Raw genomic sequence first — 21,129 nt, 5'->3', positions numbered from 1 at the left:
CCATCTGGTACCAGTGGTTCTGTTCTGTTGAGTCAGAGAGGAGTTCTGTTTCCATCTGGTACCAGTGGTTCTGTTCTGTTTTAATGTTTTACTTACTTTATTTTTACTGTATGTAGCACACTCTCAGGGGCTCATGCAGAAACAAGCATTTCATCATAAAGTATTCTGTATTTTGTTGTGACAAATAATAAACAAACTTGAAACTTGAACTCTGTGCTCTCTGTCTCCCTCTGCAGGCTGCTGCTGGAGCTGCTGGAGCTGCTGTTTGATAAGTTCAAGGCGGTGGCTCAGGCGCACAGCGTGGTCCTGTCCTACCTGCAGCAGATGGTGGTACAGAGCCCGGGCGGAGCGCACGAGGAGGGCATCAAGGTGTACGAGCAGGCCGACGTCTCCGCCAAGATCCAGACCGTGCTGCAGGTCAGAGAGCGAGCAAGCGAGCGGAGAAAACACACATTATAATAATAATAATTAAGCATTAATACACAAGAACCAGTGGAATATCAGGAACATTCTCGTGTATTATTGCTTTTATACAGCAAGTTGCACCGTCTGGGAAAAATATAGAATGAATACAGACAATTCTAGGGTCTTTTATATCGATTTCAGGGAACTTGGTGTAGAAAAATAGTTCCTAAAGATGTATTTTTGCTATGGAATTTCAAATGGAGTAGGCTATCAACCAGGCAGTTGTCAGTTGAAACTGTCTACAACATTCTAAAGCCAGCGCAGTGGTATATATTCATGGTGATTTAACCGTGAGTGTATCATGAATAATACTCACGGCTTAGAACGCTCTCGACCAATCACAATGCGTGGTCGGACCTACTTGTTGTATAATGTACATTTAGTCATTCAGCTGAACGTTCTCATCCAAAGCGACTTACAAGTTCTGTACGACAGGTCAGCAGGAAGGTACAACTCTATCAGCCGAGTAACAATGTTCATCAAACAGTGCTGAGACCTGGGTGCTGCAGTGTTGAGTGCAGAGTAGTAGAGACATACAGGTATAGTAGGTAGTGATATAGACCAGGGCGATTAGCATGATAGTGGAAGACCGTAAGAAGGTTAGTCTTCTTTTTTCTTTCATCTTCTTTCATTTCAGATATTAATTGGACGTTATGACGGTCTGTCATCAGGACGTTATGACGGTCAGTCTGTCATCAGGACGTTATGACGGTCTGTCATCAGGACGTTATGACGGTCAGTCTGTCATCAGGACGTTATGACAGTCTGTCATCAGGACGTTATGTCAGTCTGTCATCAGGACGTTATGACGGTCAGTCTGTCATCAGGACGTTATGTCAGTCTGTCATCAGGACGTTATGTCAGTCTGTCATCAGGACGTTATGACAGTCTGTCATCAGGACGTTATGTCAGTCTGTCATCAGGACGTTATGTCAGTCTGTCATCAGGACGTTATGTCAGTCTGTCATCAGGACGTTATGACAGTCTGTCATCAGGACGTTATGACAGTCTGTCATCAGGACGTTATGTCAGTCTGTCATCAGGACGTTATGACAGTCTGTCATCAGGACGTTACGACAGTCAGTCTGTCATCAGGACGTTATGACAGTCTGTCATCAGGACGTTATGACAGTCTGTCATCAGGACGTTATGTCAGTCTGTCATCAGGACGTTATGTCAGTCTGTCATCAGGACGTTATGACAGTCTGTCATCAGGACGTTATGACGGTCAGTCTGTCATCAGGACGTTACGACAGTCTGTCATCAGGACGTTATGACTGTCTGTCATCAGGACGTTATGTCAGTCTGTCATCAGGACGTTATGACAGTCTGTCATCAGGACGTTATGTCAGTCTGTCATCAGGACGTTATGACAGTCTGTCATCAGGACGTTATGACAGTCTGTCATCAGGACGTTATGACAGTCTGTCATCAGGACGTTATGACAGTCTGTCATCAGGACGTTACGACAGTCTGTCATCAGGACGTTATGACAGTCTGTCATCAGGACGTTATGACAGTCTGTCATCAGGACGTTATGACAGTCTGTCATCAGGACGTTATGTCAGTCTGTCATCAGGACGTTATGACAGTCTGTCATCAGGACGTTACGACAGTCTGTCATCAGGACGTTACGACAGTCTGTCATCAGGACGTTATGACAGTCTGTCATCAGGACGTTATGACAGTCTGTCATCAGGACGTTATGACAGTCTGTCATCAGGACGTTATGTCAGTCTGTCATCAGGACGTTATGACAGTCTGTCATCAGGACGTTATGACGGTCTGTCATCAGGACGTTATGACGGTCTGTCATCAGGACGTTATGACGGTCAGTCTGTCATCAGGACGTTACGACAGTCTGTCATCAGGACGTTATGACGGTCTGTCATCAGGACGTTATGACGGTCTGTCATCAGGACGTTATGACAGTCTGTCATCAGGACGTTATGTCAGTCTGTCATCAGGACGTTATGACAGTCTGTCATCAGGACGTTATGACGGTCAGTCTGTCATCAGGACGTTATGTCAGTCTGTCATCAGGACGTTATGACGGTCAGTCTGTCATCAGGACGTTATGTCAGTCTGTCATCAGGACGTTATGACGGTCAGTCTGTCATCAGGACGTTATGTCAGTCTGTCATCAGGACGTTATGACAGTCTGTCATCAGGACGTTATGACAGTCTGTCATCAGGACGTTATGACAGTCTGTCATCAGGACGTTATGTCAGTCTGTCATCAGGACGTTATGACAGTCTGTCATCAGGTCGTTATGACAGTCTGTCATCAGGACGTTATGTCAGTCTGTCATCAGGTCGTTATGTCAGTCTGTCATCAGGACGTTATGTCAGTCTGTCATCAGGACGTTATGACAGTCTGTCATCAGGACGTTATGTCAGTCTGTCATCAGGTCGTTATGACAGTCTGTCATCAGGACGTTATGACAGTCTGTCATCAGGACGTTATGACAGTCTGTCATCAGGTCGTTATGACAGTCTGTCATCAGGACGTTATGTCAGTCTGTCATCAGGACGTTATGTCAGTCTGTCATCAGGACGTTATGACAGTGTCATCAGGACGTTATGACAGTCTGTCATCAGGACGTTATGTCAGTCTGTCATCAGGACGTTATGTCAGTCTGTCATCAGGACGTTATGACGGTCTGTCATCAGGACGTTATGACGGTCAGTCTGTCATCAGGACGTTATGTCAGTCTGTCATCAGGACGTTATGACGGTCAGTCTGTCATCAGGACGTTATGTCAGTCTGTCATCAGGACGTTATGTCAGTCTGTCATCAGGACGTTATGTCAGTCTGTCATCAGGACGTTATGACAGTCTGTCATCAGGACGTTATGACAGTCTGTCATCAGGACGTTATGACAGTCTGTCATCAGGACGTTATGACAGTCTGTCATCAGGACGTTATGACAGTCTGTCATCAGGACGTTATGTCAGTCTGTCATCAGGACGTTATGACAGTCTGTCATCAGGACGTTATGACAGTCTGTCATCAGGACGTTATGACAGTCTGTCATCAGGACGTTATGACAGTCTGTCATCAGGACGTTATGTCAGTCTGTCATCAGGACGTTATGTCAGTCTGTCATCAGGACGTTATGTCAGTCTGTCATCAGGACGTTATGACAGTCTGTCATCAGGACGTTATGACAGTCTGTCATCAGGACGTTATGTCAGTCTGTCATCAGGACGTTATGTCAGTCTGTCATCAGGACGTTATGACAGTCTGTCATCAGGACGTTATGACAGTCTGTCATCAGGACGTTACGACAGTCAGTCTGTCATCAGGACGTTATGACAGTCTGTCATCAGGACGTTATGACGGTCTGTCATCAGGACGTTATGACAGTCTGTCATCAGGACGTTATGTCAGTCTGTCATCAGGACGTTATGTCAGTCTGTCATCAAGACGTTATGACAGTCTGTCATCAGGACGTTATGACAGTCTGTCATCAGGACGTTATGTCAGTCTGTCATCAGGACGTTATGTCTGTCTGTCATCAGGACGTTATGACAGTCTGTCATCAGGACGTTATGTCTGTCTGTCATCAGGACGTTATGTCAGTGTCATCAGGACGTTATGACAGTCTGTCATCAGGACGTTATGTCAGTCTGTCATCAGGACGTTATGACAGTCTGTCATCAGGACGTTATGACAGTCTGTCATCAGGACGTTATGTCAGTCTGTCATCAGGACGTTATGACAGTCTGTCATCAGGACGTTATGACAGTCTGTCTGTCATCAGGAGGTTATGACGGTCAGTCATCAGGACGTTATGTCAGTCTGTCATCAGGACGTTATGACGGTCAGTCTGTCATCAGGACGTTATGTCAGTCTGTCATCAGGACGTTATGACGGTCAGTCTGTCATCAGGACGTTATGACAGTCTGTCATCAGGACGTTATGACAGTCTGTCATCAGGACGTTATGACAGTCTGTCATCAGGACGTTATGACAGTCTGTCATCAGGACGTTATGACAGTCTGTCATCAGGACGTTATGTCAGTCTGTCATCAGGACGTTATGACAGTCTGTCATCAGGACGTTATGACAGTCTGTCATCAGGACGTTATGTCAGTCTGTCATCAGGACGTTATGACAGTCTGTCATCAGGACGTTATGACAGTCTGTCATCAGGACGTTATGTCAGTCTGTCATCAGGACGTTATGACAGTCTGTCATCAGGACGTTACGACAGTCTGTCATCAGGACGTTATGACGGTCAGTCTGTCATCAGGACGTTATGACAGTCTGTCATCAGGACGTTATGACAGTCTGTCATCAGGACGTTATGTCAGTCTGTCATCAGGACGTTATGTCAGTCTGTCATCAGGACGTTATGACGGTCAGTCTGTCATCAGGACGTTACGACAGTCTGTCATCAGGACGTTATGACAGTCTGTCATCATCAGGACGTTATGACAGTCTGTCATCAGGACGTTATGACGGTCTGTCATCAGGACGTTATGACAGTCTGTCATCAGGACGTTATGACGGTCTGACATCATCAGGACGTTATGACAGTCTGTCATCAGGACGTTATGACAGTCTGTCATCAGGACGTTATGCCAGTCTGTCATCAGGACGTTATGACAGTCTCTTGCCAGAAGTCACTTTTTGTCGCAGGAGGAATCTGTCTCTGCATATTTCATATTTCATGCTCCACAGTGTTATTGTGCTTTATACGATTCAGTGCTTCATGATTAAACTTTTTTGTGAGCCGACGGCGGAAAGCCGGACACAGTTATGCATTTCAAGTAATTTGCTGTAGATACAGTATCTATTGTGTTTGGGTGGCAGGAAGGAGATCTGTATATTTTATAGAGCTTTGAAGATGGTCACGTTTGCTGCCTCCTCAGTGCTGAGAGAGGCTGGATTAACCCACTTACTCCTGGAAGCCTCAAATCACTATAAAAGGTCTTACCTAAAAAGATAAAACCTTCTATATATTTTTTCTTATATCTTTCAAAGCGCATTTATTGTTTACAAAGATTTGTATATGATATACAGGTGCAGCTCAATACATTTGAATATCTCTCAGGTATTTTAGAGAGGTATATTATTTTAATTTATTTGATTTTAATTTCAAACCTTTATTTCAACTCACAAGACACTAAGGTTACCCTCATTTACAGCGAGGACGAGTTTACAAAACAAAGACACAGGGTTTATCAGCGATTTCATACATATAGACACAATAAATAAGAATAAACTAAATATCAGCTCAGACGGTTACAAGTCGACACACGGTTGCATGGTTGCCTCCGCCGTGAATGTGTGAGTGAACGGGTAAAAATGTGAGGAACAAATTGTAAAGCACTTTGGATAAAAGCTGTTATATAAATGCAGCCATTTACCATTAATTCTTAGCAGCACTGTTTCAAAACGTTGTCTCTGGAACCTAGATCCTGAATATTAGACACACATGTTTCAGTTTTACAGAACAACACTACAGCACAACACTACAGAACAACACTACAGAACACCACTACAGAACAACACTACAGCACAACACTACAGAACACCACTACAGAACAACACTACAGAACCACACTACAGAACACTACAGCACAACACCCTCAGTAGGCGCTGTTGGTTAGCGTTCTCCTCCCTCGCCAGTTGGTCCTCTCTGACCTCTTTTCATCCTTGTTTTCGCTTGATTTATTCCCAAAAGCCAAATTAATCCACCTCACTTTTAAATTAATCTGAAGAGAAGCTAGCACATTGTGATGGATGGTATATCTGTTAGTACATAGTAGTGGGGGGAAAAAAGAAAACTGAACAGGAAGCTTGATTGCTTGGTTTAATTTTAGGTTCTTTAATTAATTGCAGTGTGTGTGTTTATGCCCGGTGTTTGCTCTGTGTGCTCCAGTCTGATTGGTTGAGGAGATCAGCAGCTGTTGAACTGACCTATGGCGCGTCCCGGAGGAACTCCCACGGCAGTCTCGTAAAGTGCTTGTGAATGTGTATCTCTCGGTGTGTATCTCTGTGTGCGAGTGAGTGTGTGTGTGTGTGTGTGTACAGCTCTGGAGGACATCGGGCCACCTGATGCTCCGCTTGTTTTCTCTTCAACCCCCTGTCTACGTCCTGAAGTGTCTCCGATGTTCAGGCGAATGTTTCCGGCCACGCTTATTCCCCCGCGAGCTCATAAGACTGCTAGGCTCATTCATACAGCGTCCGCCCCGGCCTCTTTAGAGCCAATTATCATACTTCTGAAGTAGGGATGCCCCGATCACGTTTTTTGCCACCGATACCGATCACCGATCGTCATGAGCCATATCGGCCGATACCGATCCGATACCGATTGTTTTTGATTAAGGGGAGACACTGCAGGTGAATAGGGTAAAAAAGTTAACTAATAGATATCACAATGAAACTTCCCCAGTTGATTACTTATATTAAGACAAGACCTTTTTGTATTACAAGTTTTCTGAAATTGTATGTTTAAATATGCAAATGAGGCATAATCTACTTAAATATGCACTAATTTGCATATAATTCCAGGACAGAAATCTGAACATTGGATAAAGCCATTTTCAAAATGATAGTTTAATTTTGTTGACATATTAGAGCCAAAGGTTATTACAGAGGGGATTTTGGATATCTCTTTTTATCACTCCATAAATCAGAAAATACTCCATTCAGTCAATTTTTATGGTAAAATTCCATATTTCGCCATGTTTTTAGGAATAAAATGTGATATAAATCAGGGTATGAATGCGATATCAACAAACCCTTCTGTAAATACCTTCAGAACATAGATATGAATAGAACTGGAAGTTTTGGTGTATGTGAGTGCTACTGAAGTGGAGATTTCTGGCTCAGAGTATGAGGAAAAACTCTTAAAACTCATTTTTGGGAAAACGCATTCAAAGTTCTGTATTGTAAAATGCCATACTTTTTTTTTTAAACAGATATTTACAAACACAATACCTAATCAAACCATTAGTAATAGACAACCTAAACACATGTCTGATAACTGAATAATAATAATAATGATGTTATTGAACTGAACAGAACTACACACAGGCTACAAACAGTGTAGTACAGTGTAGTACCCCCTAATAGGCAAAAAATATTTGAATAGATATCACTATGAAACTTTCCCAATTTGTTATGTACATATAAACTAAGAAAAAATATATTGCAAGTTTTCTGAAATTTATGTTTATATATGCAAATGAGGCACTTCCCCATTAAATATATGCACATTTATGGATGCAATAAGGCAAAATGATGTAAAATAAACAACTAAATGTGTGTTATTGACGTTTTATTGTCACTAGTTTCATGGAAGACATGTTTAGGAAGCAAAATATAACAAAATCTCAAAATCAACAAAAAAAGTATATTTGACTATTCACCTGCAGTGTCTCGCCTTAAAAAGAAATAAAAAATTATTTTATATAAAAAGTTTTTTTTTCTTTTTTATAAAATATATATATTATATAATTAGACTTGTACTTGTATTATCTGCGAGACATCGCCACCACGCAACAAGTCAAAATGCTTGCTATCTGCAAACAGCTCCACTGTCTGTGTACTCTAGTAGCCTCCAGCTCCAAAAAGGATTCTCCGGCGCTGCAGCTGGACCCTATTGGTAATGTTACGGTTATTTGGTCATTTCACATTCAGCAAGCCCTCAGCTCCAATACGCATTGAATCAATGTTATAAGACATTGATATCAAGAGCTATCTATAGATACTGCTAGCCGGCTAGATGACGTTAAGACAGAACTTTAGTTCAATGGGACATTTCGTTTTGAACAGAGAACTAACGTCAGCTAACGCAAGCTAACGCAAGCTAACGGAGATATCAACATGGACTACTAGACTTCCTGGGGCATTTGTTGATATCCGGAGCTATCAGTAGCTAGCCGGCTAAATACCGTTAGACAATGCCTACTAAAAGTGAATAGTTGACTGGGTCATTTTGTTTAAACAGTAACGATAGCTAGGTAGCTAACGTTAGCTCAGGTCGAATGCAGAGGAGCCGCCTCCTCTGTTTACAAACTCTACACAGGTGCGGGCGGGGCTAGGGAGCAGCGGCAGTTTGCAGGTCCTGTGCGTCTGAGACAGACAGCGAATGAGAAGTCCACTTGATCAGTTTCCGCGATCGACGAATATGACTCATTATCGGAATTCCCCGATCGCATATTTATACTGATTATCGGCCGATACCGATCGCTGGCCGATCGATCGGGGCATCCCTATTCTGAAGCGTAAAACAAACTACTGCTGTACAGATTTCAATAAAACAGAAAATTCTGTTTTGGCATCTGTTTTGAGTCTTTACAGATGTATTGACTTTAACCTCTTAACAGGCACCCTGTTTTACTTGAACTTGAGGACTGCATACTTTTTTTCCAAAGCTTAGCTTTATACTTTATACTTATAGCACATGCATGAGCCTGGTCTCTTTTGAAGGATAACATTCTGAAGTTACTAATGCAAAAAAGGAAAATCACTTTTAGTGCTAATGAAATCACAGAGAGTCACAGAGGTCTGAACTTGAGTTGAACTTGAACTTGTGTACTCACATTTTTCTCTAGTGGTTGCAAGATTCCATATTCCAATATTCCAGCATAGAGGTATGAGTTGGAAAACACTGCGGTTCCATAGCCTGAAGTCTTATCTAGTACAGGTCAAAATTCTATAAAAATCCGTCCAGAAATGGGTCTTTCAGAAAAAAGCTCTCCAAAATCCATTTCCTCATCCACGGCCGTTCATTCTGAAGTGTGATTCACTTCTCGTTTTCGCTCGTAGACTTTCACCTACTTCCTGTATTTGGACCCCCCCCCCCACGTGGGCTATCGTTGGAAAGGTACACTCATTGGCTACATCAGCGGATGATTGGCAGTTCTGGAGCATCCGGAATCCGGGGTGGTCATCTGACGCTACTGTTTGTAGTGGGCGGAAGTGGAGCAATAAATACATGTAATAAGCATATATATTTATATATATATGCTTATTACATGTATTTATTGCTCCACTTCCGTATGCATACATGGTGACAATATAATCAAAGTATATAAGAAAATTGTGAAATTGAGTAGTAAATGGAACTAAGAACTACTGCAAGCGTTGGTATACAGGATGAGATCCAAGACGGTGGCTCAGGGCCATTTCCCCCGGGGGCAGGAGAACCATTCAGTGTCAGTGTCAAACTAACTCTACTGCAGTCAAAAGTAATGATCTAGAGCAGTGGTTCTCAAACTACAGGTCGCGACCCAAATTGGGGTCGCGGGTAGGTGACAGTGAGGTCGGACATTGGCAAGAAAAAAAAAGTATAAAAAAACAAAACTTTTTTTTAAAGTTCTGGCAACATATTTTGGCTAAATATGCCTCGTTTTATAAATGTGTATTGATAACATAGTGCTGTAATAACATTTTCTAATAAATATGCATGATCAAGTTCAACAACCTGTGCTTTTATTTTGATATTCCTTAATTCCACGTTTGAAATTACGCAATACATCCCCAAAAGAAATCCTGAATAAAATGGGGTTGTGGTATGAAAAAGTTTGAGAACCCCTGATCTAGAGTCAAATCTATGCATGTATTGTAGGTCTAAGCTGCCAATCTCCTCCCCTTCCGCTGTGCTACACTATTTGGCAAGTCATTGCAATTGCTGCTTAGCGCCATCCATGATGTCTCTCTCTCTCTCTCTCTCTCTCTCTCTCTCTCTCTCTCTCTCTCTCTCTCTCTCTCTCTCTCTCTCTCTCTCTCTCTCTCAATCTCTCTCTCTCCCCTTACGTTTGTCTCTCTCACACTCCCTCTCTCTGCCCCCTCTCTCTGCCCCCCCTCTCCCTCCTCCTCTTCACAACCACTCAGAAGGAAACAAAAAACCTAAAACGATGCTACCTTGCCAACTGTTGCTAAGGTGGCCCGTGGCTCTCTGGCTTGGAGAGCAGGAGGAGAGGGAGAGAGGGAGGGAGGGAGAGAGGGAGAGAGATTAGTCACATACATGAGACATGTAGTGAAATGAAGGGGGCCATGCCTGCCTTAATTGCGCAAAAAAATACAAATAATAATAGAATAAAATAGAATAGATAATAGATAGACATGATAAAAGGTACTAAGATAAAATACTATACAATGCTTACAAATTAAAGGTAATGAGTCCTATATACACTACTATACAATATGCTATACAATATACATTTATTCTATATGTAACTATACTATACTCACTATGCTAACTATACTATACAAAAACATAAGTTTATGTGACCTTTGCTTTTTGCTAACGTGACCTGTAGTCTGCCGTAAAAAGTCTGAAAACGATCACAATATGATATTTTTGCTGTAAGTATATTCCTTGTAACATGTGCCTCTTACGTTGACGAGGGACACATTCCAGACGTGTAAATGGTGCATTTATATAACAGCTTTTTATCCAAAGCGCTTTACAACTTGTTCCTCACATTTTACACGTTCACTCACACATTCACACACTGACCGCTGACTGACCGTGCAAGCAGCCAACCTGCTCATCGGGAGCAGTTAGGGGTTAAGTGTCTTGCTCAAGGACACTTCAACGTGCTGCCCGGAGGAGGAGCGGGAATCGAACCGGGAACTTCCGGATTACCAGACGACTGCTCCACCTCCCGAGCCACTGTCTCTTGTCGGTGTGTAGATCAGAGGGAGGGCTTCCGTCTTGTCGCCACGGAGATGTTTCAGCTCTTTTGAGAAATGTTTCCACCTTGTTGTTGTCCACTTGGAAACCAATTTATTTCCTTGTCATCTTTCTTTAGGCTTTAATCCTCTAATTCCCTGACCCCATCTCGCTGCCCCCACTGGTTGCACCTCAGTGATCTGACATGTGCAGAAAGTGCCCCCCCCCCCCCCCCCCCCCCCCCCCCCCCTCCTCACTAGAAACCCACCTGACCTATTCCACATGACATGGCGGCAGACAGAGGCCGGAGCCGACAGCTCCCAGTTGCAAGGCCTTGGCTGAGAATAACCGTAGATCGATGGGCGACTGGGGTCCCAGCCAGGCACAGAATGGGGGAGGAGTTGAACATGAAAGCTATGGACGTCTTCAGAAGATCTGCGTTGTGGTCTCGCTGCCTGTTTGGAAACGCCAAGGATGTCTCCCCTGTGCGTCTGTCTTCCCGCCCCTCTTTGTAGAGGTATTGATTGAAACCATAAAAGACGGCGTGATAATCGGAGGTATTGGTGTTTGATGGAGAGTTGGAACGTTTTATCGTTTCTGAAAGTGTTGTTCAAAAGAGTTGAAATATTGATTATTCACAGAATTATCACATTTACATTCTAGTGTGGAACACTGTGTACCTCTCGCTCTCGCTCCCTCCGTCTCTCTCTCCCATCTCTCGCTTTCTCTCTCCATCTCTCTTTCTCCATCTCTCTATCACCCCCCCCCCCCCTCCCCCGCTCCATTAAAAAAGTGTTTGGCACTTCAAAGCACTCTCTTCTTTTTCAAAAGGAGTTGAGTTAGTTGGTAACATAACAAACAGACTGAACATGTGACAGTCTGACAGTTTTAGTGTGGTGTTCTTTTTCTCCCTCCCCCATTTACTCCCCAATGTACTTGTTATGCCAAAACGCTCCTCCTCTGTGGGTCTGGGGAGGGTGTACTGTAGACTACCACGTGTCTCCTCTGTGGGTCTGAGGAGGGTGTATACTACCACGTGTCTCCTCTGTGGGTCTGGGGAGGGTGTAGACCACCACATGTCTCCTCTGTGGGTCTGGGGAGGGTGTAGACTACCACATGTCTCCTCTGTGGGTCTGGGGAGGGTGTAGACGACCACGTGTCTCCTCTGTGGGTCTGGGGAGGGTGTAGACTACCACATGTCTCTTCTGTCGGTCTGGGGAGGGTGTAGACTACCACATGTCTCCTCTGTGGGTCTGGGGAGGGTGTAGACTACCACATGTCTCCTCTGTCGGTCTGGGGAGGGTGTAGACTACCACATGTCTCCTCTGTGGGTCTGGGGAGGGTGTAGACTACCACATGTCTCCTCTGTGGGTCTGGGGAGGGTGTAGACTACCACATGTCTCCTCTGTGGGTCTGGAGAGGGTGTAGACTACCACATGTCTCCTCTGTGGGTCTGGGGAGGGTGTAGACTACCACATGTCTCCTCTGTCGGTCTGGGGAGGGTGTAGACTACCACATGTCTCCTCTGTCGGTCTGGGGAGGGTGTAGACTACCACATGTTGGTCTGGGGAGGGTGTAGACTACCACATGTCGGTCTGGGGAGGGTGTAGACTACCACATGTCGGTCTGGGGAGGGTGTAGACTACCACATGTCTCCTCTGTGGGTCTGGGGAGGGTGTAGACTACCACATGTCTCTGTCAGTCTGGGGAGGGTGTAGACTACCACATGTCTCCTCTGTGGGTCTGGGGAGGGTGTAGACTACCACATGTCTCCTCTGTGGGTCTGGGGAGGGTGTAGACTACCACATGTCTCCTCTGTGGGTCTGGGGAGGGTGTAGACTACCACATGTCTCCTCTGTTAGTCTGGGGAGGGTGTAGACTACCACATGTCTCCTCTGTGGGTCTGGGAAGGGTGTAGACTACCACATGTCTCCACCGTCGATCTGGGGAGGGTGTAGACTACCACATGTCTCCTCTGTCGGTCTGGGGAGGGTGTAGACTACCACATGTCTCCTTTGTCAGTCTGGGGAGGGTGTAGACTACCACATGCCTCCTCTGTTGGTTTGGGAAGGGTGTAGACTAGCACATGTCTCCTCTGATACACAGAGTGGACTTTAAGCTCTATATTTATTTCACGTCACAAATTGATCAATACAGTCCGTATTACGTGATGTTGTGTTTCTTTTTCAAATGTAGCCAAGAGTAAAGACCCTAACCCTATCAAAACAGCAGTCAAAGTGTATATTTTCAGCACTACGTTTGTTTACCAATGATTTTATGAGCAAAATATTAGCTTGAGAATCTCCACGCATTGCACTGGAAAACTGTCAATTTAGACGCGAGGAAAGGAAGCCATCATGAGATCGTCGTAGAGGAGATTTCAATCACGGTCTTTGCTTCCGGGCGACTGGTGGTTCTAAATCCAGATTTAACTCTGCCATTGGAAAGAGGAGATTATGGGGCGGCTAAGTGGCGCAGTGGGCAAGGCGCTCACCACTAATGCAGGAGATGCTGGGTTCGAGCCCAGCTCTCGGCATTGCTACCAGCTTGGCTGGTCGTTCATACTAACACAATTGGCAGTGTTAGGGGTGGGAAGCTGGTGGGGATCGGACGTTGTAGACAGCGACTCCTACAGGTCGGTTGGTGCGTCTGCGCAGCAGAATCAGGAAGCAACGAGGGCGGCGTGTCCCTCCCACGCAGACCCTCGCCGCTGAGAGATCGCGCTGTTCAGGTGAAAAGATGCGACGGCTGCTTCCTCGAGTACCGGAGGGGACACGCGATGCAAGGCTTCGTCCACATTGCAGCCGGCTTGTGGGAGGCATGGCCTAACAACGTTCGAGACAGGGGAGGGTAGAATTGGACAATACGAAATTGGGATGGGAGAAAAATAGAAAATGAGAGAAAAAGTAGATAAAAAAAGGAAAGAGGAGATTATATTTATATTGTATATTATATTATATATGACTCTATATTATACGTTACAATAAATATAGGCAATAGAAATGTTTAATCTGAATATATACGAGGAGTAAAAGTGAACGGTATACACCTGGTGCTTCTACACCACCCAGACGTGTCACAGTACCGTGAAACGTTTGACATGCTCAGAAAAACAAGGTTGTTCCTCGTCCTCACAGAGCGGGTCCTCGGCGCCGCGGCACCGTCGGGTAATTGGAGACACGTCGTACATACGAGACCGCGGTTCCCGAGACCCTCCCTGCATCCTTCATCACTCACGCCCACAGGGACCCAGTTAATTGACCCTATATTTGGCGCGGCTTGTCTACCGCGCGAGACCAGCTCCGCCCGACCTCTGCCCTCGTTGAGTCGTTTCGTCCGAGTTTGTTAATTAGCTTCGCCGTTTGTGCATTCTCCCACACGGTCACGTCTGTGTCCTCCGCCACCGACACCTGAGCAGACTCCAGATCAGTTCAACACTAGGACAGCGGACCTAGTGCCCTCCTTTGGTGCAGTCAAACCACCTGACAGAAACGTGGTTTGTGTTCTTCTTGTGTGTGTGTGTGTGTGTGTGTGTGTGTGTGTGTGTGTGTGTGTGTGTGTGTGTGTGTGTGTGTGTGTGTGTGTGTGTGTGTGTGTGTGTGTGTGTGTGTGTGTGTGTGTGTGTGTGTGTGTGTGTGTGTGTGTGTGTGTGTGTGTGTGTGTGTGTGTGTGTGTGTGTGTGTGTGTGTGTGTGTGTGTGTGTGTGTGCGCGTGTGTGTGTGCGCGTGTGTGTGTGTGGCAGGGGTCTCTCTAGAACTCCTTAGACACTCACACAAACACAGGCGTGGTCGGTAGGATTTCGTTGGTGTTTTTTTTATTCGCCGGCCTCCCAAGGTGCAGAGGTGATATTTATTTACAAAAAGTTAAACAAAATACACTATACTTACTATTTCTAACATAAGTGGAAAAAGAGAAAACGTTTAACTAAACTAAATACACGATACTTTACTTACTACTTATACCTACACAATGCGTCAATATTCAATACACAATACTTCTGCGACAAGCAATAACGATACGTTTTTCCCGTTACCTTCACTGTAACTGAGCCAACCTAACTACTGCCTTCCTTGGGCCAAAGCAGCCCTCTTGGTAGCCCCTCCCTCTTGGTAGCCCCTCCCTCCTGGTAGCCCCTCCCTCCTGGTAGCCCCTCCCACATGGTAGCCCCTCCCACATGGTAACCCCTCCCACCTGGTAACCCCTCCCACCTGGTAACCCCTCCCACCTGGTAGCCCATCCCACCTGGTAGCCCCTCCCACATGGTAGCCCCTCCCACTAGGCGTTAAACAGGATGTACATAATAAACACATTAACAAACTCCTATATACCATATATATATATATATATCCACACTATATCACATACAACTGTACAACTGTTTTATCACATACAACTTTACAACTGTTTTAATGAAATCTATAATAGTAAAAAGTCAAATGAAAGTAAATAGTACAAATAACAAACGATAAGATAATGCCGCTCACGTGACCCTGCACTCGCGCCAACCCCTCCCCTTTAACCTGGCGCAAAGGAAGTGCCGGGGAAGTGCAGGGGCGAATGCGTCGTGAAAATGAATGAATAAATGTATATATTGTGACGAGCCTGGTGGTGTTCAGGCTCGACACGGTTCAAAACAAACACATTCAATTGTCCACACGAGCACAATTTCAATAAATAAAAGATATTTATTGAATAGAAGCACAACAGTCCGATGGGCAATGAGAGTAGTCGGATAACAGTCCAGGGTCAAAATACGTATCAGGCTCTCGTACCAAAATGGAATGTTCAATACTCAGGGTTTGTTGTCCGGTCCAGGGTCAGTTTCACAAGGGGGTATCTCAGCCAGTCCAGGGTCCAGTACCATGAACACCATCTCACTTTCTCCTCTCCTTTCAACTACCTCTCACCTCACAAACTCCGTATATCACTCTCTCTCTCTGCTCCTTCCTCACCTCCACTCAACTCTACTCTGTCTTTCCTAGGGTTTTATGCTACTGTATGTGTGTCTGGTGTGTGTGTGTGTGTGTGGGATGTGGGTGATCACGTGGTGCACGGGTGTATTCCATCAGTCCTAATCAACTCCTTAATTGACTCCTCTGCCCGTGGCAGTAGTATCTCCCTTCCTCCACATAACCATGTGACGGGGGATGATATCTGCCACAATATTGAATATGTTTTTTTGGAAAGAAAGTTATGATGAGGTTCATGTTTTTGGGAGATGCCCTCTGACCTCTTACACGTCGCTAAGTCGCCCACACAGCCCTCCCTCTTCCAGTTTCCTCTCACCTGGGATACATGACGTTAGCTGAGGCCCGAAGCCTGAGAGCTTAACCCTTTCACTACCACACTACAGAAGGTTAACCCTTGTAGTGTGATAGTAAAGGGTTAACCTTCTTTAGTGTGGCAGTGAAAGGGTCAACCCTTTGTCACGTGGCAGTGAAAGGGTTAACCTTCTGTATTGATGCAGTGAAGGGGTTAACCCTTTGGTAGAGTGGTAGTGAAAGGGTTAATAAATAAATAATTTCATCGCCAGAGATTAGCCAAGACAAAGGAGCGGTGTTACACATGTGTATATATATATTTATATAGTTATATATTTCTTGCACAAGGGGCTTAAATATGCAGTCCTTCCTCTGCGCTTGTCAGTGGATTGAAAACGAGGCGAGATGGAACTGCCACTGGAAGCCAGCGAGACAATGATCTCTTTTAATTAGATGTGAAGCGGCGCGCGTTGCTCTCGTCCAGCGTTTTAATCAACATGTCACTTGTACTCCTCCATCCCAGACACGCCGTCGTATTTACATATTGCTGAAGTGTGATGAAATCTAGCATATTGTCAGCGTCGAAAGTCCTCTGCTCGCCCTGTCGCACTCCATCTTCTCACTGGTATTCAGATGATAATCACTCCACACACGGATATTCAGATATTCTCACTGATTTTACTGATATTAAATCTTAGCGGTAGATCCTTTAGTTGAAACTTGTCAAACCCAGTCTACCTATACATCACAGAAAACTAATGTGGAGGGATGGGCATCGATTTTAAAATTTTCGAATCGTTTTTCAATTATAAAAGATTTAATAGTTACGTGAATATCGTTTTGTCTCATAACATATGTTTTCCCTTGTTTTTACCGTCGCCTACACTGTGTGGTGTATTGAGAGGGGACCCTATTAGCCCTCATGTTGTGTTAGGAATTGGCACCACTGACCGTTGTTAGCGGGTCAATGTTGACCCGGGGTCTAACTCAGTCCTGACCACTAAAAAGAAAGGAGTATCACTCAATATAGTTAATACTACATCCTAACTAACATTATATGCATTCATGCCCCGAGACACATCATGCCCCTTATTTTTAAGATGAAAATGAGGTTGTTCAATCATAATATACTAAATGTGAGACCCATAGATAATAATGTTTTCTGACTATAATAGAACAATATTAGAATATAACTTCTTAAAAAAAGTTTAGTATATTTATTATTATTTTATTTATTTATATTTAGTATTTTTATAGTATAGTTTTACCTTGGCGGGTCAAGAATGACCCTAACACCACAGTCGTACTTTTTTTTCTGCAGATACCTTCAGAATTTTCAAAATGGTGAAACATAGTTTTGCTGTGCTTATGTGTTGTGGAGGATATCATAAATCCTTGTTCTAATTAAATCAACTACATGGTAGTTATTACATATTATAACCTTGAAACGGGTCGCTGGAGACCCTAACACCACATAAGGGTTAACTGTTACACCGCTGAACGGCATGCTACGACTATGCTTGCACCTCATGGTACCAAAGCACCTCAAATGCGCTAAAAACCAAATTACAAACATCTCAAAACAAACAGTCAGACTACTGCTTGACCTTACTCCTAGAACCCACCTCACCCCGCCCACTTTGACAACCTAGGATGGCTTAGAGTAGACGACAGAGTACAGCAACTTGCAATGGGCCTGGTCTACAAGATACACTACACGAGCAAGGTACCCATGTACATGTCAAAATACTTCCCAAAGGTCAGTGAATACCACGACCACAACACCAGAGGGAGCTCCACAAATCATGTTAAACCCAGATTCGGCTCAAACAAGGGACTAAACACGTTTCGCAATTATGCCACATCAATGTGAACGCCCTACCCAAAGCTGTAAAGGAATGTGAATCCCTACCCACTTTCAAAAACACTCTCAAAGAACACCTACGGGAGACTGCAATTCGAAACTGGCCCATGTAAATGTCCTAACCCAACCCCTTCCAATGTACAGTAAATGACCAAGTATGGTTGTCAATATTCCAATGTACAGTTTTGCTTGTACAGTTGTACAGTGTTCCCCCCCCCCACCCTCCTGCCCAACCCCCCCCCAATGTACAGTTTTTACGTCAAATGTATATACTCTTTTCTGGACTCTTTTTGTATCACAAACAGTACTGTATTTGCAAATTTGGTATGTCATAAATGTCTAGATGTAGCAGTACTGTATATCTGTATGTCATGTATGTCATATATGTCCTGATGAATTGAAAATGGGGGACCCTGATGTAAACAAGACGAAAGTCTTGCTCTGGTCTGCATCCCCTTAACAATTGTGTGTATTGAGCTGTACTGTACTGTACCCATTCTGCAATCTGTTAATAAAGTTTTCAATCAATCAATCAATGCTGGGTACAGGTCGCGTGTAGCTTTATGCCAAGCAAGCAGTGCAAAATTTACCGTAGTGGCGTGCAGTAATGCGCCTTTCATTTTCCGCCGCCCAGCGCCCAGGTCGCGCGGAAATAGGCTGTCTATTGCCATTCTCTTTGACAAACTCTAACCTTAACCAGCTCCTTAACAGCGCCTAAACTTAACCGTTCTAACCTTAACCAACTCCGAAACAATGCCTAACCTTAACCTTAACCTTAACCATGCCTAACCTTAACCATAGAAATGATATTGCCATTCTCTTTGACAACTCTAACCTTAACCAGCTCCTTAACAGCGCCTAAACTTAACCGTTCTAACCCTTAACCAACTCCGAAACAATGCCTAACCTTAACCTTAACCTTAACCATGCCTAACCTTAACCGGCGAAAGAATACACGTTAAAAAAAAATCACGTTAAAAAATATTTTCGATGGGATTCGAACTCGCCAGCAAACGAGCCATAGATCCACAGCCATGTGGCCTTGCCAATTGAGCTATTTCTAGATACTGAATAAGGGGCGGTGACTTATATATATTGAGCTCCGCTCGTGTCGAACCAAGGCGGGATCTCATGCGCATGCGCGGGCACGCCGGCGCACGCACGCACCTGAGCGAGCACGCCGCCGCCGGTGCACGCACGGTAGCATTTGTCCTAAGCGGGGCCTGAAAGAAGGGCGCTTTACCGCACTGGCGTGCGGTGACGAATGCGGAAGCATTTTTGCACTGCTTGCTTGGCATTAAGGAAAAACGCGTACAGGTCGCTAGCTAGCCAGGTAGCATAACAGTCTGTTAACAGAACAGAAAAGAAAGATGTAGAAAGAGAGACCGGAGATGTTACATTGTAGCAACGGTTTGTACGTTTGCCGCGTTGTTTCACGAAGTTCACACATTTCACGCAGTCACTTTCTGAATAATGCTTTTGTTCCTGGAAATAACGTTAGCCTGCTGCGACTTGCAAATATCTAGCTGTTAGCAATGACAGCAGCCAGCTAGCTCGTTTGTTTGATTATGTCACGTTCCCTATTAAGTAAAAACAAAATCATATGTTAAGGTGGGGGGGGGGGGGTTAACTTATCTTTGAGTGAGAACAAAATGTACTGGGTTTCAGCTGTACTGACTGTGATGGTTTCAGCTGTCTGTCCTGACTGTGATGGTTTCAGCTGTCTGTCCTGACTGTGGTGGTTTCATCTGTCCTGACTGTGGTGGTTCAGCTGTCTGTCCTGACTGTGGTGGTTTCATCTGTCCTGACTGTGATGGTTTCATCTGTCCTGACTGTGGTGGTTTCAGCTGTCTGTCCTGACTGTGGTGGTTTCAGCTGTCTGTCCTGACTGTGATGGTTTCAGCTGTCTGTCCTGACTGTGGTGGTTTTCAGCTGTCTGTCCTGACTGTGGTGGTTTCAGCTGTCCTTGACTGTGATGGTTTCAGCTGTCCTGACTGTGATGGTTTCAGCTGTCTGTCCTCACTGTGATGGTTTCAGCTGTCCTGACTGTGATGGTTTCAGCTGTTTGTCCTGACTGTGGTGGTTTCAGCTGTCTGTCCTGACTGTGATGGTTTCAGCTGTCTGTCCTGACTGTGATGGTTTTCAGCTGTCTGTCCTGACTGTGATGGTTTCAGCTGTCCTGACTTTGATGGTTTTCAGCTGTCTGTCCTGACTGTGGTGGTTTCAGCTGTCTGTCCTGACTGTGATGGTTTCAGCTGTCTGTCCTGACTGTGGTGGTTTCAGCTGTCCTGACTGGTGGTTTCAGCTGTCCTGACTGTGATGGTTTCAGCTGTCCTGACTGTGATGGTTTCAGCTGTCCTGACTGTGATGGTTTCAGCTGTCCTGGCTGTGATGGTTTCAGCTGTCTGTCCTGACTGGTGGTTTCAGCTGTCTGTCCTGACTGTGACGGTTTCAGCTGTCCTGACTGTGGTGGTTTCATCTGTCCTGACTGTGATGGTTTCAGCTGTCTGTCCTGACTGTGATGGTTTCAGCTGTCCTGACTGTGATGGTTTCAGCTGTCTGTCCTGACTGTGGTGGTTTCAGCTGTCCTGACTGTGTCCTGACTGTGATGGTTTCAGCTGTCCTGACTGTGATGGTTTCAGCTGTCTGTCCTGACTGTGATGGTTTCAGCTGTCTGTCCTGACTGTGATGGTTTCAGCTGTCCTGACTGTGTCCTGACTGTGATGGTTTCAGCTGTCCTGACTGTGATGGTTTCAGCTGTTTGTCCTGACTGTGGTGGTTTCAGCTGTCTGTCCTGACTGTTGATGGTTTCAGCTGTCTGTCCTGACTGTGGTGGTTTCAGCTGTCTGTCCTGACTGTGTGGTTTCAGCTGTCCTGACTGTGATGGTTTCAGGCTGTC

General features: G+C 44.8%; 1 protein-coding gene across 1 annotated transcript in view; it reads left to right on the top strand.

The window, feature by feature from the left end:
• LOC311248534 (exocyst complex component 4-like) overlaps positions 1 to 21,129 on the top strand; it is a gene marked incomplete at both ends in the record, with an annotated part of 88,556 nt that overhangs the window by 17,932 nt on the left and 49,495 nt on the right. Inside the window, one exon of the mRNA XM_084339399.1 lies at positions 237 to 417. Coding sequence (XP_084195525.1) covers positions 237 to 417 — 181 coding nt within the window. The remainder of the gene's footprint in view (positions 1 to 236; positions 418 to 21,129) is intronic.

This window comes from Notolepis coatsorum (genome assembly GCF_963971535.1).
Source record: "Notolepis coatsorum genome assembly, contig: SCAFFOLD_618, whole genome shotgun sequence".
NCBI classification, from domain to species: domain Eukaryota; kingdom Metazoa; phylum Chordata; class Actinopteri; order Aulopiformes; family Paralepididae; genus Notolepis; species Notolepis coatsorum.
The sequence above is the reverse complement of the archived record's forward strand: the minus strand, read 5'-3'. Positions and strand labels throughout refer to the sequence as shown.